This window comes from Adiantum capillus-veneris, chromosome 6, assembly GCF_014529385.1.
Source record: "Adiantum capillus-veneris isolate H3 chromosome 6, ASM1452938v2, whole genome shotgun sequence".
Taxonomy (NCBI): domain Eukaryota; kingdom Viridiplantae; phylum Streptophyta; class Polypodiopsida; order Polypodiales; family Pteridaceae; genus Adiantum; species Adiantum capillus-veneris.
Window position 1 is genome coordinate 3367987 of NC_140936.1, and position 23539 is coordinate 3391525.

The following is a 23539-nucleotide window of genomic DNA, read 5'->3' on the forward strand; positions in this document are numbered from 1 at the left end:
AAGACAAATGAAACAAAATTGATACAAAACTGAGCTGAGTGTAGGTAGTGGAGTATCTGAGGAGGGATGGAGCTCTATCTCTAGGGGTATATGCATGTCTGTATGCTCAAGGTAGTACAATCATGAGAATGCATCAAGCTATCTAGCTCCATCCTGTACTAATGGGGGGGTGTAAGATGTGGTACATGGGTGGGTCTGGTGCCAAGGCTACCCGGATGAAAGCTGTCGGGTCAGCCCTCATCTGAGCCACTCGCTCCTCAGTGGCACGGCGCTCCCGGGCTCGGATCTCCTCGATCTGTCGGTGGTGGGAGCTCGCGCCCCTGTAGCCTGTGACTCGTGGTCGTCGTCTAGCTCGGTTCACCTCCGCCTGTGGGAGTGTCACTCCCCTCTGAGTGTCTGGTGAGGGGGGGGCGGAAATCCTCTGAAAGAAGTCTGTGAGCTGTGACTGTCTCCCCTCTGTCTGTGTAGCTGTGTGTGGCTGTAGTAGTGTGTCCCGATGGCTCTGTATCTCTAGTAAGAAACGTCCGAGCTGTCTCTGATCTCGAGATTCCATGATCTCTCGGAGAGTGGGCTGTCCTCTAAATAGGGCCTCATACCTGCCTCTGATCTCAGTGTATGCTCTGCATCTACATACAAAGTGCTCCTCACTCTCCACCTCCTCTGTGCAGGCTCTGCAGATTCGCTCCCCCCTGGGAACACCAGTATGTCTCCCGATCTCAATCTCTAACCTGTGTGAAGCCACTCTCAGCTGACCAATCGCCACCCGTGAGCTATGTGGCATATATGTGTCCATGTAGCGTGGTCTCTGTATGAACCCCCCAGACAATATGGTGAGAAACTGGTCTCTGTAATCTAACATCCTCGTCCCCAAGCTAGGTGCCTCCCAGACTCTCCTAGTGTATAGCTGCCACAGATCCTGTCTCAATACCAAGTTCCTCTCACTGCGAGAGAGGTGAACATATGGTGAGTGGGGGTCGTACTGGAATGGTGGTAGGCTCTCCATGTCAAGACCGTGTCCCTCAAACCATGCTCTGACCTGTGAGTACCATGCTCTCTCATGCCCACTCTCTGATAGCTGTATAGCTGCCTCAAATGCTCTACGGGTAAGTCTGTCAGGAGGTAGCTCTCTCATCCTCTGGATGAAGCAAATTGTCTGGAATAGTGCCTCTACAACCATAGGTGGTGTGGCGAGCTCGGCTCTAATAATGTCGTGTGGCACTGTCTTCTTGCTGCGGAGCAAGCGTGAGATCATATATACCTGTGGTCTCTCAAGTTGTGTCCACTGGTCAGCTGTCAATCCTGGTGCCCATACTGCCGCCGAGTACATCAAGGCCGGGGTGACTAAGGTGTCGAAAAGCCACCCCTTCGTGCGGGGCTCCTGAAAGTGTGCCTGGTGGCACCTCCGCTCTAGCATGGCCAGAGCTGCATATCCTCGGGTGAGCCTGTCAACAGCAGCCTGCCTCATAGTGAAGGGTCCTGGTAGGCTGGTGAATGTGATGCCAAGGTAGACATAGGAGGTGACTACATCAACCTGTCCTCCTGCTGCTGTGAAGGTGGCGGCGCTCCTCACTGCACTGGATGTGTGAAAGATCATAACCTTGGTTTTGCCAAGGTTCACAGTCAACCCCCTGTGTGTGCTGAATTCGTCCAAGGCCTCAAGATGGCGTTGCAAGCCCTCGGGTGACTCTGAAATCAACACAATATCATCAGCATATAACATGATGTGGACCGGAGTACCTGCCAAGTCGCTCCCCTCTCCCCCTGCTCGCAGTATGTAGTCGGAGATCTCGTCGATGTATAGCCCAAAGAGTGTCGGGGAGAGTGGGCATCCTTGCTTAACACCAATGGTGCTAGCAATGGTCTCTGAGAAACCGCCTGGGCAACGAACCCGACCCGTCACCCTCTCATATAGAGCATATATGGCCCAAATCATCTCTGTTGTTACCCCAATGCTGTGAAGGCGCTGGAAGAGTCTCTCGCGTGGGACTGTGTCAAAGGCCTTACGGAAGTCCACAAAGCAGCAGTAAAGCCTCTTCTTCCGCGCCTTTGCCCCATCAATGAGGCAGCGCAGAACGAAGATGTGGTCAATGGTGGAGAAAGCTCGTCTGAAACCTGCTTGGCCTGGAGCTCGTAAACCCTCGATCTCTGCGTAGCAGCTGAGCTGTGCCTCAAGTACTGCTCCATATAGCTTGGCATCGTGTGGCCAATCATGATAGTCCTGTAGTTCCCTGGGTCCATGGTGTCGCCAGATTTGTGGATAGGCACTATGGTGTGCCGTGTCCACTCCTCTGGGAAGCCCTCCCCTATAGCCCGATTGAAGACATGTGCAATCAACGGGGCTATAGTGGAGGCCGCATAAATGATGTGCTCACTTTGTAATCCAGTATGGTCAGCTGATCGTCTGTGCTGCATGCGGCGTATGGCCCTCTCTACCATCTCTGCTGTAAAGAAGGAGGAGCACGTGGGGCGAGGCTCGTGTGGTTGTGGAATAGGAGGCTGCTCTGGCACTTCATAAAGTCGCTCTGCATAATCATGCCATATCTGTGGATCCTCAATAGCTGTAGTCGGACGTGGCTCGCGCAGGGTGCGCCATGCCGTCGCGCTATCCATGCTCATGAATAGGCGGTATAGCTCAAGCTCCTGTGCCTCTTCGAATGCTCGCCGCTTTTGGCGTGTCAGCGTCTTCATATGCCGTCTGGCCTCTCTCTCTGTGATCTCTCCTAAGGCTCGCCGTGCATGGAGGCGTCGGTATAGCTCTCTGCACTCATCATCATACCAGCGGTTCTGAGGCATAGCCCCGGGGGGGGGAGTGCGTCCTGTGTGAGTGGTGTGTGGAAAAGAGCTAATAGCTGAAGTGTGGAGAACGGAAGAGATATGTGATGTGAGGACTGAGAGTGGTGTGGATGGGTGGAGGAGACATAGGCCATGTTCAACCTTGGCCGAGTAAATAGAGGCTAACTCATGTGTGAAATGGATGGTGGTGTGTGGAGTGCGTGTTGTGGAGCTGTGTGTGATGGTATCTCCGGTGATGGAGAAAGAGAGGTATGCGTGGTCGGCTCCGATGGGTATGGGTGGAATGGTGAAGGATGTGATAAGGTGTGTAGCCTCCCTGGGTCCCAGAATATAGTCGACTGTACTCCCCCCTCCTTCTGCAACTCCATGTGGCATACAAGTCAGGCCCCTTGAGGTGGGCCACTGGACCATCCCGTTATAAATAACGAGACGGTGCTGGGAGCCAAGTCGAAGTAGATGTCGTCCGTAAGCTGTGACTGGAGCTCTGTCTGCTGTGTCTCTCATAGTAGCCTCCTCATCTAGAGTGTGTAGTGTCTCTGGGTCCTCATGGTCATATGTCTCACACTGCTCACTGCGTGTACGAGCATTGAAGTCTCCCATAAGGAAGACTTCACCCAGTGTGGAGTACTCCATAATCTCCTCCGTGAGGCATGCGTACGGTGACTCCTGCTCAATAGGGGCGAATCTGGAGCCTGTGGGAGCAAAATAGCAAAGGGCAATGTAGACGATCCTGTCTCGTGAGAGCTCGAGGCGAATCCACATGTAGCGGGCCTGTGGGTCCCGGGCAACAATCTGTAGTCTGCTGTGAAGCCCCTGTCTAAAGAGTATGGCCACTCCTCCTGAGCCGCGAGTGGTGTGCTGGCGCATACATCCTCGATGTAGAGACTCCCACTGAAATCCATGTATCCGTGGTAACCCTCTCTCCGGGCTCTCGTGTGTCTCTGTAAGTAGAATGATGTCTCGACCTCTCATCACCTCCTCAAGTCTCTCTGGGTGTGTCCATAGGTCTCCATTGCAATTCCAAACCGTGACATGAATCTCCTCGTGTGTCCCACAGGCCGCGAGTCCCTATGCGATGGTCTTGCCATCAATGATAACCCTACCATCCCGATATACTGCCTTCTTCCCTTCTTTGCGGGCTTGGTGGACTCGAGGCATGCACGCGCGACGGTGATCTTGTTGCATCTTTGTGAGGTCATCATCAAGATAAATCGGGGGGCCGTCTATCCCTCTCAAGATGACCCTCTTTCGGAGGAAGGAAGTTCGAGACTCCTCGGAGGCGAATTGGAGGATGAGAGCTCTTTTCTTTGGATCTTTGCCGGCTCTCCAAACTTTGGAGAAAGGGATCTCTTCTTCCTTATATCCCACTTTCTTGCATAAAGCTTTCCCATCGCTTTCGGGTGTAGACCCTTCTTCTTCTTTGATGCCGGTCACTCGCACATTGAGACGGCGAGCTTGTCGCATCTTCTCCTCTTCGATGGTTGTGTGTACGATGAGTACCTCATCTTTTTGGGCTTCCTCTCTTGCTACCTTCTTGATGTTCTTTTTGACTACTTCGACCCATCCTTCTTTGGTGGCCTCTAATTTGTCCTCAATGCTTGCGGTGAGGGCTTTGGTGATCTCCTCCTTGAGGGCTTCCTTAGCCTCCCCTTTAATCTCTCCTTCCTCGGGGGTGAGGGATGTGAGGGAAGCATGAAGGAGATCGATTTGTGCCTTCATCTCTTCTTGCTCTTTCCTCCATCTCTCCCTCTCCTTCTCGTTCTCCCGTTCCCTTCTCTCCTTCTCCTCTTTGAGATTTTGGATTTCCGCTCTCATGTCCTCCTTCTCTTCGTTCCATAGCTTGATGAAGTTGGCTTTCTCCTCCTTCCATATTTCTCTCTCCATCCGCCATTCCTTCATGTCCTTCTCCAATTGTGCAAGCCTCTTATTCGTGAGCATGAAGGACGTTGTCTTCTTTGTCGGTGTCGGCGTCTTGATGATGGGGGAAGACATGGTTGAGAGAGAGAGAGAGAGAGAGACTCACAAGGCCTTGAGTTTCTTACAACTGCCAAGTTCAGGAGGTATGGAGCCAACCAAACTATTGTGATGAAGTCCAAGTTTCCTGAGTTGTGTAAGATTGCCAAGAGATGGTGCTATAGAGCCAGACAGTTGACGGAATGGTAAATTTAAAGCAATCACTTGTTTTGTCTGCAAATTGCAAGTGACTCCAGGCCAGAGGCACGGGTCCTTATCATCCTCATTCCAATTCGCTAGTGTTCCATCTGAAGACGTGATAGCTAACTTGAACTTGAGCAAAGCCTGGCCATCAGGGCTCAAAGCATGTACAAAAATTGTCGATAAAAGAAGTAGGATTGAGACGACGCCTAACTGCCGCCTCTCCACCATGACTGAAAGGATCCTAGCATATTCAAATTCTGGTGTAAATAGCACAACCCTAAACTAGAGAGAGAGAGAGAGAAATGAAATGTTATATTAACATTTTCAAAAGGCTAAAGTGACCTATGAGACCAGAAAGTTACAATGCGGTGTATCTGATACAAAGTCAGATTAACAAAATAAATTAAACTAGGATAACAAAATATAAATACTGCGGAATCCTAAACTAAGCTGATAGGTGTGAAAGGTGAAAGGCGTGAAATGTGTGAACTAAGCAGTACAATGTGTAGACAATATGAGAGGAAAGTAGAGATCCATCTTCATAAAGATCCATCTTCATTTGCACTCTGGACTACGAAAAAGTATGGCTCGAATCCTTTGCTGTAGCCTCCTTCAAAACGAGAGAGAGAGAGAGAGAGAGAGAGAGAGAGAGAGAGAGAGAGAGAGAGAGAGAGAGAGAGAAATGAAATGAAATGAAATAAAATGTTATATTAACGTCTTCAAAAGGCCAAAGTGACCTATGAGACCAAAAAGATACAATGTGGTGGATCTGATACAAAGTCAGAGTAACAAGATGACAAAATGACAAAATGACAAAATGACCCCCATGTCTATCAAGTGTCGTCCATACTCAGTGTGTTCTCCATCCTGTGATAGTCTGGATAGGCCCGTCTCTGCAACATCCAACTCTCTCAGCATCTCCTCTGAAGTATCATAAAATACAGTCTGATGATGGGCCGTCCTAGCATTGAAATCCCCTAGAATGATGATGTCACCATCTCTAGAGAACTCCCATATGTCATCATCCAGAAGAGAGAGAGAGAAATGAAAATGAAATGAAATGTTATATTAACATCTTCAAAAGGCCAAAGTGACCTATGAGACCAGAAAGTGACAATGTGGTGGATCTCATACAAAGTAAGAGTCAGAGTAACAAGATGACAACAATGACAAAAATGAAATGACAAATGTCACAATAAAATACTATGGAATCCTAAACTACTAGGTGTGAACAGCAGCTAGCTGGGATAGCTAGATCACAAGAGATCCAGCATCGGTCGCTGGCGGATCTCATCAATCTCCTCCATGGTCAGTAGTCTGACCGGGCGTCGTGCATGTCGAGCCAAAGTGATCCGAATCCTCTGATGCAGCCTCCGTCGATGCTGTGTAGTCCTCCGCAGTCGTGGGCGTCTGGATCTTCCAAGCTCAGTCGCTCGGTCGATCCGTGTGCCTCTGGTGTGAGACGACAAGATCTACTGTGGTAATAACTCCTCCGGGTGTCCAGTGGCAGCTCTAAAGAAATCTGTGATCTGTCTCTGGCACTGGCTAGCCTCTCCTCTCATCAGGCTCTCTCTGTGTCTGCGTAGCTCGAGCAAAAACAGAGAGAGAGAGAGAGAGAGAGAGAGAGAGAGAGAGAGACCGTAAAAATACCAAGCAAGTTCGAAATCAATGTCAATGACAAAGCCAAAGCCGTATTCGCTCCAGCTGCCTGCCACAAACCTTTGTTTAACCATACCAGGATTTGAACACAACCATAAGGACATGAAGCAACCATGCAGGATTCAGTAGCAAGGCTAACACCTGAGTCAGAAGAACTCCACTTGATAAAGTTGTGGGCATGCAACAAAACAGAGCCAAACCTACAATAGATTTTCAGTTGATAGTTGTTCAGTATTCTAACAGAACAGAGGCAAACTTGCAATATTTTCTCATTGTGCAATCATCAGTATGTGAACAATAGTTGAACAAAATTTAAACGTTCTTTAAAATCAAGCTTACCATTCACAAACTCTTGTGGATTGATAGGAACTTGTAGAACCAAAACTGCAATCGAAGGGCTAATAAAAAGAGAGGAGACCTGAGAGAAACACATTCAACAATGTTTGACGTTACATACATGAATGAAAACCTGATTTTGCTATCCAGTCTACCAGAACATTTATCTCTATGCCAAAACATGAAACTACTGGATCATAACCAATTTAGAAGGTAGCCTTACGGAAGATCAGACAAAAAATAAGCACAATGAGTCTTGAATTATACCTAAAAGTAATGATAAGTATGCTGCTGCAAATGAAATAGCATCAATTTGTGTGAAGAATATGTAAATGCAGTAAAAAATAATGAATCTATACTGATGTGACACTCTTCTTCCTCTATATCGGGAACAAATACTTCCCACGATTTTAGTTATGCGGGTAAAAAGGAAGATATATTTCTTGGTTTCAAAAGCACAGTTAAAGATTTGACTTTGAAAGAGTCAACAAATTACCACTCCGAAAAGAAGAGGAAGCTGTGCTCGTAGAACGCCACCTAACTCACTTGTCCGTAAAGTTAAACCTTGAGCAGTAGTGGACACCAAAGATTACGATGTGATTCAATTTGACCAGAAAAGAGAAGTTAGGAACAGCAATCATATATTGAACAGAACTCCATGTTTGGACTTCTAATACACGCACTACTTCAGGGCAGTTTTGTCATCATGAAAAGAGGGAGGGAAGCGACACTGATGTCAACCATTCATCAATGGTCTTTAGGCATTGACAAAAATTATGAAATTACAATGAGACCCATGGCTGTCATAGAAACATACTGGAACACAGTAGAGCATAATATTCGCGACAAACGAAATAGATCTTTGAGGCAGCAAAGTGGGCTCAGCATGAAACACAGTCGCTGGCCATTTCTTATGTAATGAACGGCAGGCGTTTCTCCACTCTATAAGGTACGCTTGCAGTTTGATTATTGGCAATAGGATTGATAATTCCTCTCGAATGGAGAGACCAATAACATGCAGTGATTCCTGACTCCTTGTTGCTTATCCACTTTTATGATGTGTGGATTTCATGTCTTATTTGCAGATGAATAGAGTTGAAGGCATTGCACAGATGTCATTGTGGTTGGGGTAGATGAGGTCATGATAAAGTTGAGTATGCAAACGATATGAGATTTCTTGAAATGGCCAATCAGTCCCCTGGAAAACCATTTTTCACTGTACCTACAAGCCCACGACTCAATAAAAACATAGTAAAGCAGCACATGATAGCAAGATCGCAATGGGAGAGAAATGAAATGCAATGAAATTTTTTTTGGTCTAAAAAGAGCCTAAAGACATAAAAGACGAGAAAATTACATTCTCATCATATGACCCAAAGGTCTCATACAAAAGATTTTAAGTAAGAACTGCTCAAAATGTAAACTAATAAGCGAATAGGTAAAGTAAGCTGGTAGCATATCTCCCAAAGCCTGATCCCTTAGAGTAGGCTGTCCCTACATAAACCATCACATACACTGTCTCATGGGCCGCTGCATCATGGAAAGTCATGGGAAGCTCAAAAATGGAGAGAAATGACTGAAAATCAGAATTATCAACCTCCAAAACTGCTCCAAAAAGTCAGTTATGAGTTCTATTCTCCCAAACTTGGTAAATTGGCCAAAAAGTGCCACTTGGCACTCATACATGAAATTTCCCCGCATTGGGCTTTCTACTTAAAAATCTCTCAACTGGTGCATCAATTGACTTTGCAACAGAGTAATAAAATGTTCCCCTTGTCATTCTGAAGCTAATGACGCGAATAGATTTCGTGGCCCAAAATAGCAGTTTCCTAAATTTTAGGGGATGCTTCCGTTGGACTCCCATTGGTCATCTGACCATCAATGCCCACAAGACCGCATCCAAAAATGCAATGTAGCCGAGCTGTCGGGTACTTTCCTTTGGTGACCCCACCTTGACATTGTACCTTTATTGAGTTCACTTCCTAGTATCCACCAACTTGCAAAGTGCGACGGGGGGACCTACATGATCTTGAACTGGACCTAGACATCCTTTTACTTTACGAGTTCCAGTGCCGACCAACTTCCCGTTTGCGGGTGAAACTACCGTTCATATTGACCATACAATGTCCGACCATTTGCAAAAAGAGGGTCTCAAAAATTAAACAAAAATCATTGGAAAGAAACCGACAACTAAGGTTAACAGTTGCCACGTCCTCGTGACATACCCCCCTCTTGAAATCGCAAACGTCCTCGATTGCATACCATAAATACATGACACTGATGTGTTGTTAGCACTCTTTTAACATCGCATGTATCCGCAAGAAAGAGTGTCAAAACATATGTACAAATGATATAATGAGACCTTCATACTTTTGTCAAATTGTACACTGCTATTGCACTGAATCCATGAGTACATTTGATGTGCTAGCTCTATCATTACCCCTCCTTTGCACACATTGGGTTGGGGCATAAGTAGGTTGTAACCCAAAGGCTTCAAGGTAAAGCTGCAATACATTTGGTGACTCTGATAGTTCATGCTCTTCGATCCACTTTCCATCCATAGGTGGATAGTTCCTGAACTTCACCACATAGCATCTTGCAACTTGTCCCTTAACTTTTTACCTGTGCAAGAGGCTCTTGCCTCTGCAAACAAGCATAATTCCACAACATTGTAGCGTACTACCCACGACCAAGTAAGCTCAAATTTCAAGATGATTTACCAATGCGTAAAAGAATCCAAGCAATCGCCTCAGAGAATCGGTGAGCAGCGTGCCACTTGGCAAACCCACATCACTCCCACAGGAGATCTAGTGGCCAGTCTACCACCGTGAGACCTCTCCCTATCTCATCTCGGTTCATACTTGCAAACCCTAATAACGCAGCAAAACATCAGCCCTAATTTGACTACTTTTTGGCAAGGGGAACATGCGGAATTTCCTGTTTGTCTTATGAAGAGGAACCCTCTTCCATAATGCCCTTCCCTTTGTCGGCCATAGTGTAATCCCAAGTTCCTATACTTTGTGTCTTTACCCAAAACAACCGAGGCTCACTCTTTGAGAAAAAAGTGATTGATGTCCCGGCAACGGAGCCTTGAAACCGGCCCGTGGGGTGGTAGGCTTTGGCTTTCACCCGAAATTCTTTACTTTAGACACACACACAGAGCACTTTGCAAAGATAACCTGTGACGGGAATTAACACTTAAGCACACACACGGATCGGAAGCTAGAATGCTCCCAGCTTACGCCGACAACCTGTAGCTCCCAAAATTTGCGCCCCTTTTCGTATTTCTTTATTCTTTAGGAGGGTAAATTACAAAGTAGGGTCCTCGGAATCCCTTTATCTGTATCCCGCTAGATACCATCTGTTTTGGCCAAATTTCGGCAACATAACAGCCCTAGAACTTGCACGAAAACAATTCCCCTGCTAGAACTCACTTCCATTGGCGTATACCCTCTGATTCCTACCCAAAAACAGTAAATTCAGCACGCTGTATTTACTGGTTTTTTTCCTATTTTCAGCTCCAAGCAGTCCCCTAGCTGTCCTCCGCCAGGGGGACACGATTCCCAAGGGTTCTGGCATCCATATGGCTGAAAAGCAGTCAATTTACAGCGCTGAATTTGCACCTATACGGTGAGGTTATGACCCTCACCGGTGCCTGCTTTGGATAGCAGCTAGCTACCCCTGTTCCTGCTCAAGGAGGCTCTTGCCTCATCACAAAAGCATGAAACCACACAACTGTACATCAATCAAATGCAGAGCCCTCTTGTGGGGCATCACATAACTGCACGTAGGGGGGAGAGAGAGCAGTGTGTAGCGTGCAGGGCATCACTCCTAGCATTACACTGTACATGAGAGGGAAAGAAAGCACTCCATAGCTCTTAACCTGTGACAGGTTCTCAATGAAGCATCCCCCCAGCATAAATCGAGCGTCCCCTCTTCTGCGCTTGACCTGTAATGCATCTGTGAACAAATAGATGCAAAAAGGGGAAGATTTCCATGGCTGTCAAAACCTGTGTATCGCTGAAAACGCAGCAAAACAGCGCTGTAAACATTCATCTGATGCCTTCCAATGCTGAGAATGAGCTCCTTGGTCCTAGGTAAAGTCAGGGAAGCTCAAAAATGGAGAGAAATGGCTGAAAATCAGAATTATCAACCTCCAAAACTGCTCCAAAAAGTCAGTTACGAGTTCTATTCTCCCAAACTTGGTAAATTGGCCAAAAAGTGCCACTTGGCACCCATACATGCAATTTCCACGCATTGGGCTTCCTACTTAAAAATCTCTCAACTGGTGCATCAGTTGACTTTGCAACAGAGTAATAAAATGTTCCCCTTGTCATTCTGAAGCTAATGACGCGAATAGATTTCGTGGCCCAAAATAGCAGTTCCCTAAATTTTAGGGGATGCTTCCGTTGGACCCCCATTGGTCATCTGACCATCAATGCCCACTGAACCGCATCCAAAAATGCAATGTAGCCGAGCTGTCGGGTACTTTCCTTTGGTGACCCCACCTTGACATTGTACCTTTATTCAGTTCACTCCCTAGTATCCACCAACTTGCAAAGTGCGACGGGGAGACCTACATGATCTTGAACTGAGCCTAGACATCCTTTTACTTTACGAGTTCCAGTACCGACCAACTTCCCGTTTGCAGGTGAAACTATTGTTCACATTGCCCATACAATGTCCGACCATTTACAACTTCAAAAAGAGGGTCTCAAAAATTAAACAAAAATCATTGGAAAGAAACCAACAACTAAGGTTAGCAGTTGCCACGTCCTCATGACAGGGTGGACCTCCTTACCCACTGCACCGTGGTGTTAAACACCATTACCTTGGTCTTACCAAGGTTCACAGACAATCCATTGTCCAGTGCAAATGACGCTGCATCCCTTCTGGAGAATCGGACATCAGCATAATATCATCAGCATATAATAGCAACGGAATCCATGTCCCTGCAAGTTGAGCACCTCTTTCACCCTCTGTATGTACATAATCTGAAAACTCATCTACATATATCCCAAAGAGAGTCGGAGATAGGGGACAACCCTGTTTCACCCCAATGGTGGAGTGAACCATGTCAGACATGCCCTGAGTAGTGCGTACCTGTCCTACCACTGTCCTGTATAAAGCTAAGATCCCCCAGATCAGCTCTGTGGGCACCCCCATGGCTTGCAATCTGCATATGAGTCTGGCTCGTGGCACTGTATCAAAGGATTTGCGGAAATCCACAAAGCTACAATTTATCCTCCTGCCATGGTGTCTACCCTCCTCAATAATGGCTCTAAGTGTCAAAATCTGGTCAAGAGTGGAGAAACCTCTCCTGAACCCTGTCTGTCTTGTTGCTCGTATGCCCTCTCTCTCTGCCCATCCACTTAACTCATGCTCAAGAATTGATGCATATAGCCTAGCCAGAGTGTGACCAACCATGATGGTTCGATAATTCCCAGGAAGCATAGGATCTCCCGACTTGAAGATAGGCATAATAGTGGACATACTCCAAGTCTCAGGGAAACCCTCATACATGGCTCTAGAAGAAGAAATGAAATGAAATGTTATATTAACATCTTCAAAAGGCCAAAGTAACCTATGAGACCAGAAAATTACAATGTGGTGGATCTGATACAAAGTCTGAGTACCAAAATAAAAATACTATGGAAGCCTCAGCTGCTAGATGTGAATTAATCAGCTAGCTGGGATTGTGTAGGATATGAGTGGGGAGGGTGAGGCGAATGGGGGGGCTAATGAAACACAATGAGGGTGTATCCTCAGAAAGAGCTAAATCACAAGAGATCCGGCATCGGTCGCTAGCGGATCTCATCAATCTCCTCCATGGTCAGTAGTCTGACCGGGCGTCGTGCATGTTGAGCCAAAATGATCCGAATCCTCCGATGCAGCCTCCGTCGATGCTCTGTAGTCCTCTGCAGTCATGGGCGTCTGGATCTCCCCAACTTGGTTGCTCAATCGATCAGAGTGCCTTTGGTGCGAGAAGAATGTGGGCTCTGCTGTGGTGGTAGCTCCACCGATTGTCCAATGTCTTCTCTAAAGAAATTTGTGATCCATCTCCGAGACTTGCTAGCCTCTCCTCTCATTAGGCTCTCTCTGTGTCTGCGCAGCTCAAGCAAAACAAACCCAGGCATCTCTAGTCCTCGTATCCCATGACCCCGGTGGAGAGTGGTCCAAAGCCCTCTCTCAACAAGCAGTGGAAGCGGCCTCGTATCTCATAGTAGATTGGGCAGTGGGATGTGTAGCACAACTCTGTCTCAGGCTCCATGTGACACAGGGGGCATGTCCTGGCCTCCGCTGTATCTCCCACCAGTCTCGATCCGAATCTGGTGTGAAGATGTGTGTATCTGGCCAATAGCACATCGTATCCCATGAGACAAGTGGGTGTTCATGTATCTGGTCTCGTCACAAAGCCGTCCTCCGTAAGCTGGAGAAGATGCTCTTTGTAGAAAGCCATCTTCGTGCCAAGCTCTTGTGCTGGCTGTATCCGTGTCCTCCTGGTGTCTAGCTGAGTTAGGTCCTGACGGATAAGCCTTGTGATCTTGGACGGTGTAAGAGTCAAAGAGAATGCATGAAGGGGGGCAATCTGTCTATGTTGCACTCATGCGCCTGAAACCATGATGTCATCTCCCCATACCAGCATGTTGTATCCTCCATGGCTAACTGTCGAGAGGACTCAAGTGCTAGGCCGGCATATCTGTCTCTAGGAAGTTCCGGCAGGCGGTGTAGGAGGGAGACCGATCTCCTGAGCGCCTCAACCACTAATGGGGGGGCAACTACCTCTGTACGGATAATATCACGTGGTACTGAAGGCTTGGCACTAATAAGCCGTGATATCATAAAGACTAGAGGCTTCTCCATGTCCCCCCATCCATCAATGCACCCCGACCTCCCATGATGATCCAATGAGGGTCCCCTAATCTCAGCTCCATAGAGCAATGCGGACACGTCAAAGAGCCAGAGCTTCGTCCGAGGCTCCTAACACTGAACCTATGAACACATCTCCAATCTACCCAATGTTGCATGGGTTCTAGCAGTCTAGTCTCTGTTGCTCTCCTCAATGAAAATGTTGGTCCACTAAAGACCACCCCAAGGTAAGTGTAAGCATCTATATACTCCATTGTCTCCTGGCTGTATGTGAATGCGGGTGCTCACCTCTTGATCTACTATGGGGTGGTATTAAACACCCCATCCTCGGTTTTACCAAGGTTGACAGACAAACCACTTTCATGGGCAAACCTATGCAAAGCATCCAAATCCTCCGGAGAGTCGGAGATCAACACAAAATCATCAGCATATACCGATAGTGGAATCCATGTCCCTGCCAGTTGTGCAATGCTATCACCATCTCTCTCAACATAGTCAGAAACCTCATCTACATACATGCCAAATACAGTAGGAGAGCAGGCAGCCGTGCTTCACCCCAATAGTGGAGTGAACCAGTGTAGATAGACCCTCTGAGGTGCGTACATGCCCCACTACTGACCCGTATAATGCCATGATCCCCCAAATGAGCTTTGTGGGTACTCCCATCTCCTGTAGTTTGCGCATCAGACTAGCTCTGGGTACTGTTGTCAAATGCTTTGCAGAAGTCCACAAAGCTACAATAGATACATCTCCCATGTGATCTACCCTCCTCAATAATGGCTCTGAGTGTCATAATATGGTCAAGAGTAGAAAAACCTCTCCTGAACCCTGCGTGCCTAGCTGCGAGTATCCCCTCCCTCTCTGCCCATCTATTCAACTATTGCTCAAGAATGGATGCGTACCAACCGTGCCAATGTGTCTTCAATCATGATAGTGCGATAATTCCTAGGCTCCATAGGGTCTCCTGACATGAAGATAGGTATAATAGTAGATAAGCTCCAAGTATCAGGCAAGCCCTCACACATGGCATGGTTGAACATAACTCCTAGAAGCTCTACTAGTAGATCTCTTGCATGCATGAAATGCTCAGCCACTAAGCCAGCATAATCATATGCTCTCCCAGTCGTCATCCTCTCAATGGCCTTCTTCACCATCTCACTGGTGAAAAATGCACATGTGTGTGAGCATGGATCCGGGGGATCGGGAGGGGCCGGCTGTCCAAGAACTGTGTACAAAGATGATGTGTACTTGCCCCAGGCCTCTGTAGAGGTAATGACCGGGGGGGGACTCAAGGGCTCGACTGCTTGACCCCCATCCTTGAACTCTTTGGTCTTCTTATTCATTTGTTCATATTGTCGGAAGAAGACGAGCTCTCCTCCTCTAAACTGCTAGATGGCCCCACATGCCTCTTTTCAAATGTATGATTTTCTTGCTTTTTCTCCGCTTCTTCTGCCTTTTCTCATCCTCTCTTGAACTAAAGGATGACGAACTGCCGGAACTCTCAAAAGAAAATTTGCGATTTTCCCCTCCTCCATCCACTTTGCATCGAGGGCCAAAAAGTACCCTTGACCAAATTATCCAATGGACCTAGCTTACCTTCCTGTTTTGTTCTTGTGTCCTGTGACCTACTGGTAGCCCTGCTGGCCTCCCCTGTCCTTGCCACCTCACTCTAGATCTTTGGATTCTCTGATCTACCAGTTCATTCCCTTTCTATTCTTTTCTTACGCCCTGGACTTGTTGGTAGCCTCGCTTGCCTACTCTATCCGCTGGCACGTCAGTCTCAATCATCGAAACCCTCATATGCACGATCATCTAATCCCCTTTATTCTCTGGAATCCTCTAGTGAACTTGCATCTAGTTCCCTTAGTTCGTCAGAACCCTCTGCGCTATCATTTGATTCCCTTACTGCTCCAGAATCCTGTGATGAGCTGCCATCTGGTTCCCCTGATTCATTCTTTGCACTAGAAGACTCTTGCCATGTTGACGTGGATAATGTCATGTCTGTAGGATAAGTCAATGAGCCGGCATGCATTCCAAATCCTTGCTTAGCATGTCCCATAAGTCTCTGAATAGAGTCAGACTTCTATTCTAGACAATACTGTCGAATCTCTTTTGGCAAACCACAGCAAAACCGCTCAATCTGGTCCCTCAAACTAACCTTCCAAAACGAGGACACTAGCAAATAAGCATCCCAAAATCACTGGCAGTAGTCATCCAACGTGTCTTTCTTGGTCATCCTAAGATGATGCGAAGCCGTGATGACATCTTCTTCATATTCGTCATTATCAAAATTGACGTAAAAATTCTCTTAAATTTTACACACATCGTAGGTGCTTCTCTACGTAACAACACAGTAGACCACCATGTCTACGCATTTCCTTTCAAGTAAGATGCCGTCTTCGCACCTTGGAGCGTTCCGAGAACCGACCTCTAGAGAAGGCGACGTCAAACTGCTTTATAAACTCAAGGGCTTGATGGATGTCCTAATAGCCTGAAAACGTGTCAAACCTGACGGCCTGTCAGAAGAGGACGAGCTCTCCTCTTAACTGCTAGATGGCCTCCCATGCCTTCTAGATTTTTTTCAGATATCTGCTTTTTCTTCACTCCTTCCACCTTTTCTCATCCTCACTGGAACTAGAGGATGACAAACTGTCGGAACTCTCTGAAGACAAAAAGAAATTTTGGGTCATCCTTGAAACGAGCACGCTTCTTGGATCTGCTTGCCACCTCAAAAGTCAACTTTCAGCCCAAATAACAGGGGAAATCTGCCGATTTCCTCTTCTTCCGACAGTGCTTCAAGCCTTTCATTATCCGGTTCATCTTCCCCTCTGTCCACCTCTTTCTACGAGTACAGTTTCCACTTTTTTGTACTCAACTTGTCTCTCAGTTTCCTTCCCGATTTGAGAGGAGAATCAATGGCCTCTCGCCTTCTCGACTGAATCTCATCCATCATCAGATGCTTCACATATTTCGGGTTCTAGGTACTTCATCAATCTTTTTACACGCTTGTCGACCTGCAACTAACTTGTCTTCATTGGTTTCTTCAATTCCCTCGCTTGGGTTCAACTTTACTTCACCTTCCCGCAAAGAGATGTTGGTTCTGTCAACTGTGTGCTCCAGAAGGGATCGGATCCTTCATAGAAGAATCTTTATGAGCTGATACCACTCTTACAGGCTAGGACACTGCAAGCGAGAAATCAATAGCAACACATCAACAAAAACTGCAAAATCAATGAACTTGACAAGAGAGAGAGAGAGAGAGAGAGAGAGAGAGAGAGTAGACAAGGCACGGCAGAGTTCCGCCCCCAAACGCACTGGCCCCAAAGACTCGCGCCCCTTCCTGTATTTCTTTATTATAAAATCGCAATAGCACAACTCCGAAGGGTCCTTTGCTCTCAAACTCTGCGTCCAAATGCTCTGCACAGTGAGGCCCTGAGGTCCTTCATAAACTTACAAGGGATGCCCAGAAGCAGAGCCCCAAAAAAGTTTCAGTTCTAAAAGCACATCACCCGAAAGCATCAGTACTCAAAAGCTCACGCAACTGCCACATTATCAGCCCAGTGCCAATCGTTGAAATCCGTACAGCCGGCCATGTGGCACGTAATCAGCCCCAGAGTTCAAGCTTTCGATATTTTGGGGTTCGTGCCCCATGACCAGTGCTCCTTAAGTTCTTTAGATCACTTGGGGTCAGGTTTTTAATTCCTAGCCCCTTTTTGGCCTCTCAACCACACTCACTCGGTTTAGACTTTTTTTTTTTTATTATTAGTTAATGAAACCGCCCATAGGGCTACAACCACCTCTTCAAGAGAGGGCTACAACAACCATGATGGGGAGACTCTCCCAATGAAAAAACAGCATATGTACAATGAGGCTAAATCAAGAGATGGGAGGAGGGAAAAGCCACACAGGTGGTCCGTAGTGGCATCAGAGTACACCCTGGACCATGGTGTAGAAGTCCCAGGACGCCACAGTCGAAGGAAAGCTTCTCTGCGCTCTCGCATGCGGTCGAAGCTGCCCTGTAGTCTCTCGAGCTGTCCTCTGAGAGTGTGGATCAGCTCTAGCCAAAGACTGCGAACAGTCTCTGCCGGTGGCACAGGGCGATCCTCAAAGATGCGGAAGCAACGGGCCCGCCAGATGAACCAGAGTGTCAGGCCCCTCATGAGCTCCCAACACTCCTCTCTCTCACTGCACCACTCCTGCGGAGTAAGATCTGTGGCAGGCTGGAGTGTAGGTCGCCCCCCCTAAATCACTATCATCCTGCTGGTGGAAGATAGCTCAAACTAAAGTGCCGGGCCCGTGAGGGTGGACCAAGCCGCTGCTCCCCAAGTGTACTGTCGAGCCGTGAAGAGAGCAGGCATCAGCCGAACAGCACGAAGCCACACTTGCTGTGCCAAAGGACAGACCCAAAGACAGTGACGCTGACTCTCCACAAGATGGTCACAAGCTGCACATGCGGCCGAGAGACCACTATGCACTAGCCAGCTCCCAACTGTTGTAGCTCTGTGTGCGACCATCCATTGAAACAAGGTGATTCGCCTCGGTTGTCTGGAGTCCCACCAACTCTCCCAAAAGGCTGTCAAGAACTCAGCTGTGAGACCCTCCTCCTGCCAATGAGGTGCTACAGCGGGGCGAGCCTCTCTCTGTGCTGCTAGTATGTGACGTCCCAATCGAACACTGTACTGAAAGAACGGGACACCTGGGTGGTCTGCAGAAGAGAAAGGGTCCCTCCAAAGCCACTCTCCAGGATCCCACTGTACTCGTGCCAGTGGACAGCACTCTCAAGCCCATAGTCTCCAGTGTCCAGTCTCAAGAGCTGCTGGTCACGATCGATGACACAAGTCCTCACACAGATCCTCTGAAAACAGCACTCTGCCACCTGCGGGGTCTCTACTGCAACTCGCTGTAAACGTCACTCACCTTGTAACTCGAAAAAAAGGGATGGAACAGTCTTTGAGCAGGCCCGGACTGAGATGAGAACCTCCAGTCGTGTGAAGGCTCCCATCCACCTGGGTGCTACCGGCTTGAAAGGTGTGAATCACTCAGCTGGAACTGCCTCTGAGATGTCCTGGCACATGCCCTGCACCCCTCTCATGCCCTGTAGAGCTGGAAACCCTACAACTCCTCTGACAGGCCTGAAAACTCTAACCAGTCACCTAACGAGCGCGTTGGACCCGCTGCCATGGGACCCCAGGAAACATGAGACCGACTAGCAACCAAGTGGCCTCTCTAAGTGCTAACCATGGGGTTCCAAACAAGGGGTTGTCGTAGGCGCTCCTCAGTGCAAGTAGGTTGTCGCTGCTCCAAGCCTCGCCGCAAGTGCTCCCAAGATCGAAGCAAACTCACAACGAAGCGGTCCTCCAATCTCCTGCTCAAACCAACTCTGCGCATCTCTCTGAAGATCCATCTGGTCGAAGGTCGCCAGGGGCCTCCAGCCTGAGGCACCCTAGCACGAAGCCGCTGTAGCAAGAACTCCTTCCAGGGCTCCTCACCTGGAAGAAGTCCTTTGACTATGAACTTCCCAAGAAGGGCTCTGCTCTGCTGTGCTGGGTCAATGATCCCAAGCCCTCCCTGTGAACAAGGAAGAGTGATGACCTGCCAAGCCACTTTGGCTCGGGCTATCTGAGTGTCATGTCCTGACCAAAGGAAGTTCCTGATCAGCCTCTCTACCTGGCTGATACAAGAACTCGAGAAGATCCAGCAAGAAGTGATGTACCACATAGTCGCCAACACCACCTGGTTGGCCACTACTACTCTGTCAGCCAAAGAAAGTCGTGTTGAGCTCCAGTGTAACAACTTCCTCCTGATAGACAGGAGGAGGGGAGCAATCTCCTGCTCAGGAGAAAGTCCAAACCAACCTGACAGCCCAAGTACTGAACTACAGTCCCTGCGGGAATCCACCTTAAACCCTCCCCTGGCATCCAATCGGGCACAGGAGCACTACCAACCGAAAAAGCCACTGTCTTTCTCCAGTTGATCAGTGCGCCAGATGCACAATAGGTCTCAAGAGCCTCCTCACACCTGTGAAGGTTGGCCTCCTGGCCATCCAAGTACAAGGCTGAGTAGTCAGCAAACTCAGCATCCAGTAGCTCATCTCCCTGAATAGGAAGTGCTAAGCCCCGCAAACCAACCTACTGCGACACCAAGAACCTGCTCATCGCCTCAGCATAGAATAGAAAGAGGAAGGGGGCAAGAGGGCAGCCCTGTCTGACCGAACGTGTGAGCATGAAATGATCGCCTCTACCTCCTGACAAAAGTACCTGACTGTGTGCTCGTCTGTACAAAGCTTACACCCCTCTGATCCAAGCATCTGAGAAGCCCATCCTGCGTAGAGTGCCCTCCAGAACGTCCCAGTCAACTCTGTCGTAGGCCTTCTCAAAATCGAGAAGAAGAATCACCAGATCCTCACCACGAAGCCTCGCTAGGGCAGAAGCCTCCCAAAAAGTAAAGATGTTGCCAAGGATACTACGTTCCTTGACAAAACCAGTCTAGGTCCCATGTATAAGGCTCTCTAGAGGTGGCCGGATCCTCAAACTCAGAGCCTTGGCAAGAATTTTGTAGGTTGAGTTGAGGATGGTGATAGGGCGCCACTATCGAATCTCATCCAAGGAGACACCCTCCTTGGGAATGAGGTAGATCTGACCCTCACTCATGCTATCAGGCATCTCTCCTGTGTGCAAGATGTACTGGAAAGCACTACAGAGATCAGGGCCAAGCAAGTCCCAATACTCCAAGAAAAAGCTAGGAGTCAAGCCATCCTCACCTAGACAGCTACCACGGGGGAGTGCACTAAGAGCCATGTGCAACTTCTCAAGCTGAAGTGGAAGCTCAAGTGGCTGGCGCATCTCCTCAGTCACAAGGCAAGGCATTTGTGCCCACACCTGCTCCCTACATGCATCCTGACTCTCTGACTGAGGTTCTGCAGATACTAACTCACGGTAAAAGTCGGTAGCAATTGCACGCATGTCCTCTGGCTCAGAAGCAAGTCACTCGTCAGGCCTCCTCAACTGACTGACCTTGGCATGCGTATGCCGAGGTCCCACTGCCTCGAAGAAAGCATCAGTCACTCTCTCACCCACCTGCGTCCACTGAGATGCCTGTCGGTGAAAAGAAAACTCATGGCGCCGCTCCTCTGTGCTACCAAGCTCCTGGCGAGCCTGCTCTAACAACTCCTCCAACCAAGGACTGTCTGGATGCTACTATTGCATCCTCTGCAAGGAAGCGATGCCCTGTCTGAGACGCTGCTCCTCCTCTCTCACTGCAGTCAGGCGAGTCAAGGACTCCTCGAGAAAGAAATGACTAAGCTGAGCTAGTCCTGAGGCCACTCTGTCAGCAGAAGAATCCTGCATGTCCAAGCTCTGTCGAAAGAGCCTCTACTCGCTCTCTGAGTGCAGAGTCCAGCAAGACCCTCTCAAGGATGCGTAGCATCGTGCTCCCCCGCCTCTGCCTATCTGTCAGTGTGAGGATCACTGGTGCATGGTCCGAGAAGGAAGTCCTGCCAAGATGCCAACTGTCCCACCCGAGTCACAGAAAGTCACTAGTGTAGAAGCGATCTATCCGCGATGGATTCACTCGTCCCACTTTGCGGTCCGAACGAGAGAAGGCCAGGCTGTCTGGGGGCCTTACAAAGCTAGAGTGCTGCCACACATCCGAAACCCTCAGAGTCATACAAAACCTCTCCCAAGCTGCCAGCTCAACTCCCTGCACAGTAGCGTGGCTACCACCAATCCTGTCAAAAGGGTCCTCCAACATGTTGAAGTCACCCCCAATGCACCATTGCTCTGCTTGCGGCAGAGACTCAACAATCTGTGACCAAAACTCTACTCGTGCACTCGCCACATTGGGCGCATATATGTGCAGGAAGTCCACAAGGCAACCCTGAACCTGTATAGTGATCCACTGAGCCTTGCCTGGCACAATAATCCCTCTACCAACAATGGCCTGCTATAGAGACTCCGCAATAGTCATACATACCCCACCCTGGATGCCTCCAGGTCCAAAATCAGCTGACCAAAAAGTCTCATAGCGACCACGCAAAATCTGACCACAACACCGAATGCGGCTCTCACAAAGATGATGCTCCTGCAGCATAAGAATGTCAATCTCACCACCCACAAGGCATCTCTGTAGCTCCCGACCCCTCTGTCGCTGAAACTGGGGCCCTCCTAATCCCTGCACATTCCATGAGATGATCCTCATGGAGTAAGTGAGAGAAAACAGATGCTGCAACAACAGCCAATCTCGCTATCTTTGAGGCCAGTTTGGATGGGGAGTAATCCGCATCCGAACGACCTCTAGACAAGCACGCAAGAAGTGACTGTCCCGCCCAGGCCCAAGCCAAGCGTGCAGCCCGAAGGGCTACATCCTCTGTCCAAGAATCCTCATGCACAAAAACATAACACGGAGGGCACTGAGTGTCAGTAAACAAGTGTACCACAATGTGCCTGCAACCTGCTGCATCTGGAGGTGTCACGCTGAACTTGGCAAGAGGAAAAAGTGTCTGCACCAGATCTGTCATTGCTAAGTCGCCTGTGTGATGTGAGAACTCAATAGCCTGTGTCTGGAGCCAGTCCAGGACTGTGTGCTGGGTCCACTCCCTACCACAACGGAAAGGAGAAACCCCATTTTGTGTCCAGGGCCTCACAGCCTCTAGCTGCAAGAAAGAGGACGTGGACTCGAAAGCTGGCCTCCTCCAAGTCGGAAGAGGAATCACCCAGAAACCGAGTGAAGCTATAATCGAAGAAATCAAAGCGTCTGCGAATGTCGAAGCTGGTCAGACCTCTGGGGATTGCTGCAGAGGGAAAAGTGAGCACCAAAAAAGGCGGCCTCAAGTGGGGCTGTCCCTCACGAGCCACACGGCTCGTAGAAAAAGCACTACCAAGAGAACGCCTCGCGGCAGAAACGTGGCCAGTACCCTGTGTCTGAAGAGGAGTGGCGGAGGGGTCCGGAGACAAGGCTGTGGGCCCCATCGAGGAGAGGGGAGGGGCGGGGGGAGAAGGTGGAGGTTTGGGGGGGGGGGGGGAGGAGGCGGGGGAGACGGGGCGGCAGCGGTTGAGGGAGGAGGAGGCGGTGGTGGAGGAACAGAAGTGGACGGGGCCTCCTCAGGCAGCTCTTGCTGAAGGGGATCGAAACGGTTCCCGGTCAAAACCCAGTGCTGCTGAGCTGCAGCATGTTGGCCACCAGGAGCAGCAGTGGGGTGAGCTCTCCCCTGACGGTGGCGGCCAGGCACCTGCTGCCAACCATCAGCTGGCTGGTCACTAGTCTCTGCTGAAGTACCAGCCTGTGTATCCTGTGTACCTGGCTGCTTGGCATGCTCAACCTTGGGTGGCTGCGCATGCGCTATGGGTCGAGGTCTCCTGCGAGGACAGGCCTTTGCCATATGGCCGATCTGTCTGCAAATAAAACACTAGTTCGGGAGACCTGAATACTCCACACTCTGTCTTATCCATCCCCCACTCACCCTAGGCAGCAGTACCACCTTGGGGAGGGAGTGTGTGTCACGAACAAGAACCCGCACAGTAGGTAGACCTGCGGCCTTGGCCACAACTGAAGCTGCCATGCGTGGAGACTCCAAAACTGTCCCGAACATGGAACCAATCCTGGGTAGGAGGGGATGGTACTTCGGCTCAGGCGTGGAAAGCAAACTGAAATTGGCAAGTTTGCCTCCTCCTCGAGCACATCTGTAGTAGGGTCGAAACCGTGATGCCAACGTTGGAAGTAAGCTCGA

At 48.9% G+C, this 23539-nt stretch overlaps 1 protein-coding gene across 7 annotated transcripts in view; it reads right to left on the bottom strand.

Moving 5' to 3' along the window:
* LOC147455074 (Sodium Bile acid symporter family) overlaps positions 1–23539 on the bottom strand; it is a 205134-nt gene that overhangs the window by 130702 nt on the left and 50893 nt on the right. For 6 of the 7 annotated variants that reach the window (XR_015188310.1, XR_015188309.1, XR_015188311.1 and 3 more), the window contains exons 4-7: positions 7442–7509; positions 6949–7027; positions 6751–6809; positions 6590–6658 (exon numbers count right to left, since the gene is read on the bottom strand). Coding sequence is in view for 3 of the 7 variants with exons in the window: in XM_086513921.1 (XP_086370047.1) it covers positions 6590–6658; positions 6751–6809; positions 6949–7027; positions 7442–7509 (275 nt within the window). In the remaining 4 variants the exon portion in view is untranslated. The remainder of the gene's footprint in view (positions 1–6589; positions 6659–6750; positions 6810–6948; positions 7028–7441; positions 7510–23539) is intronic. The other variant, XM_086513920.1, reaches the window with a different exon arrangement.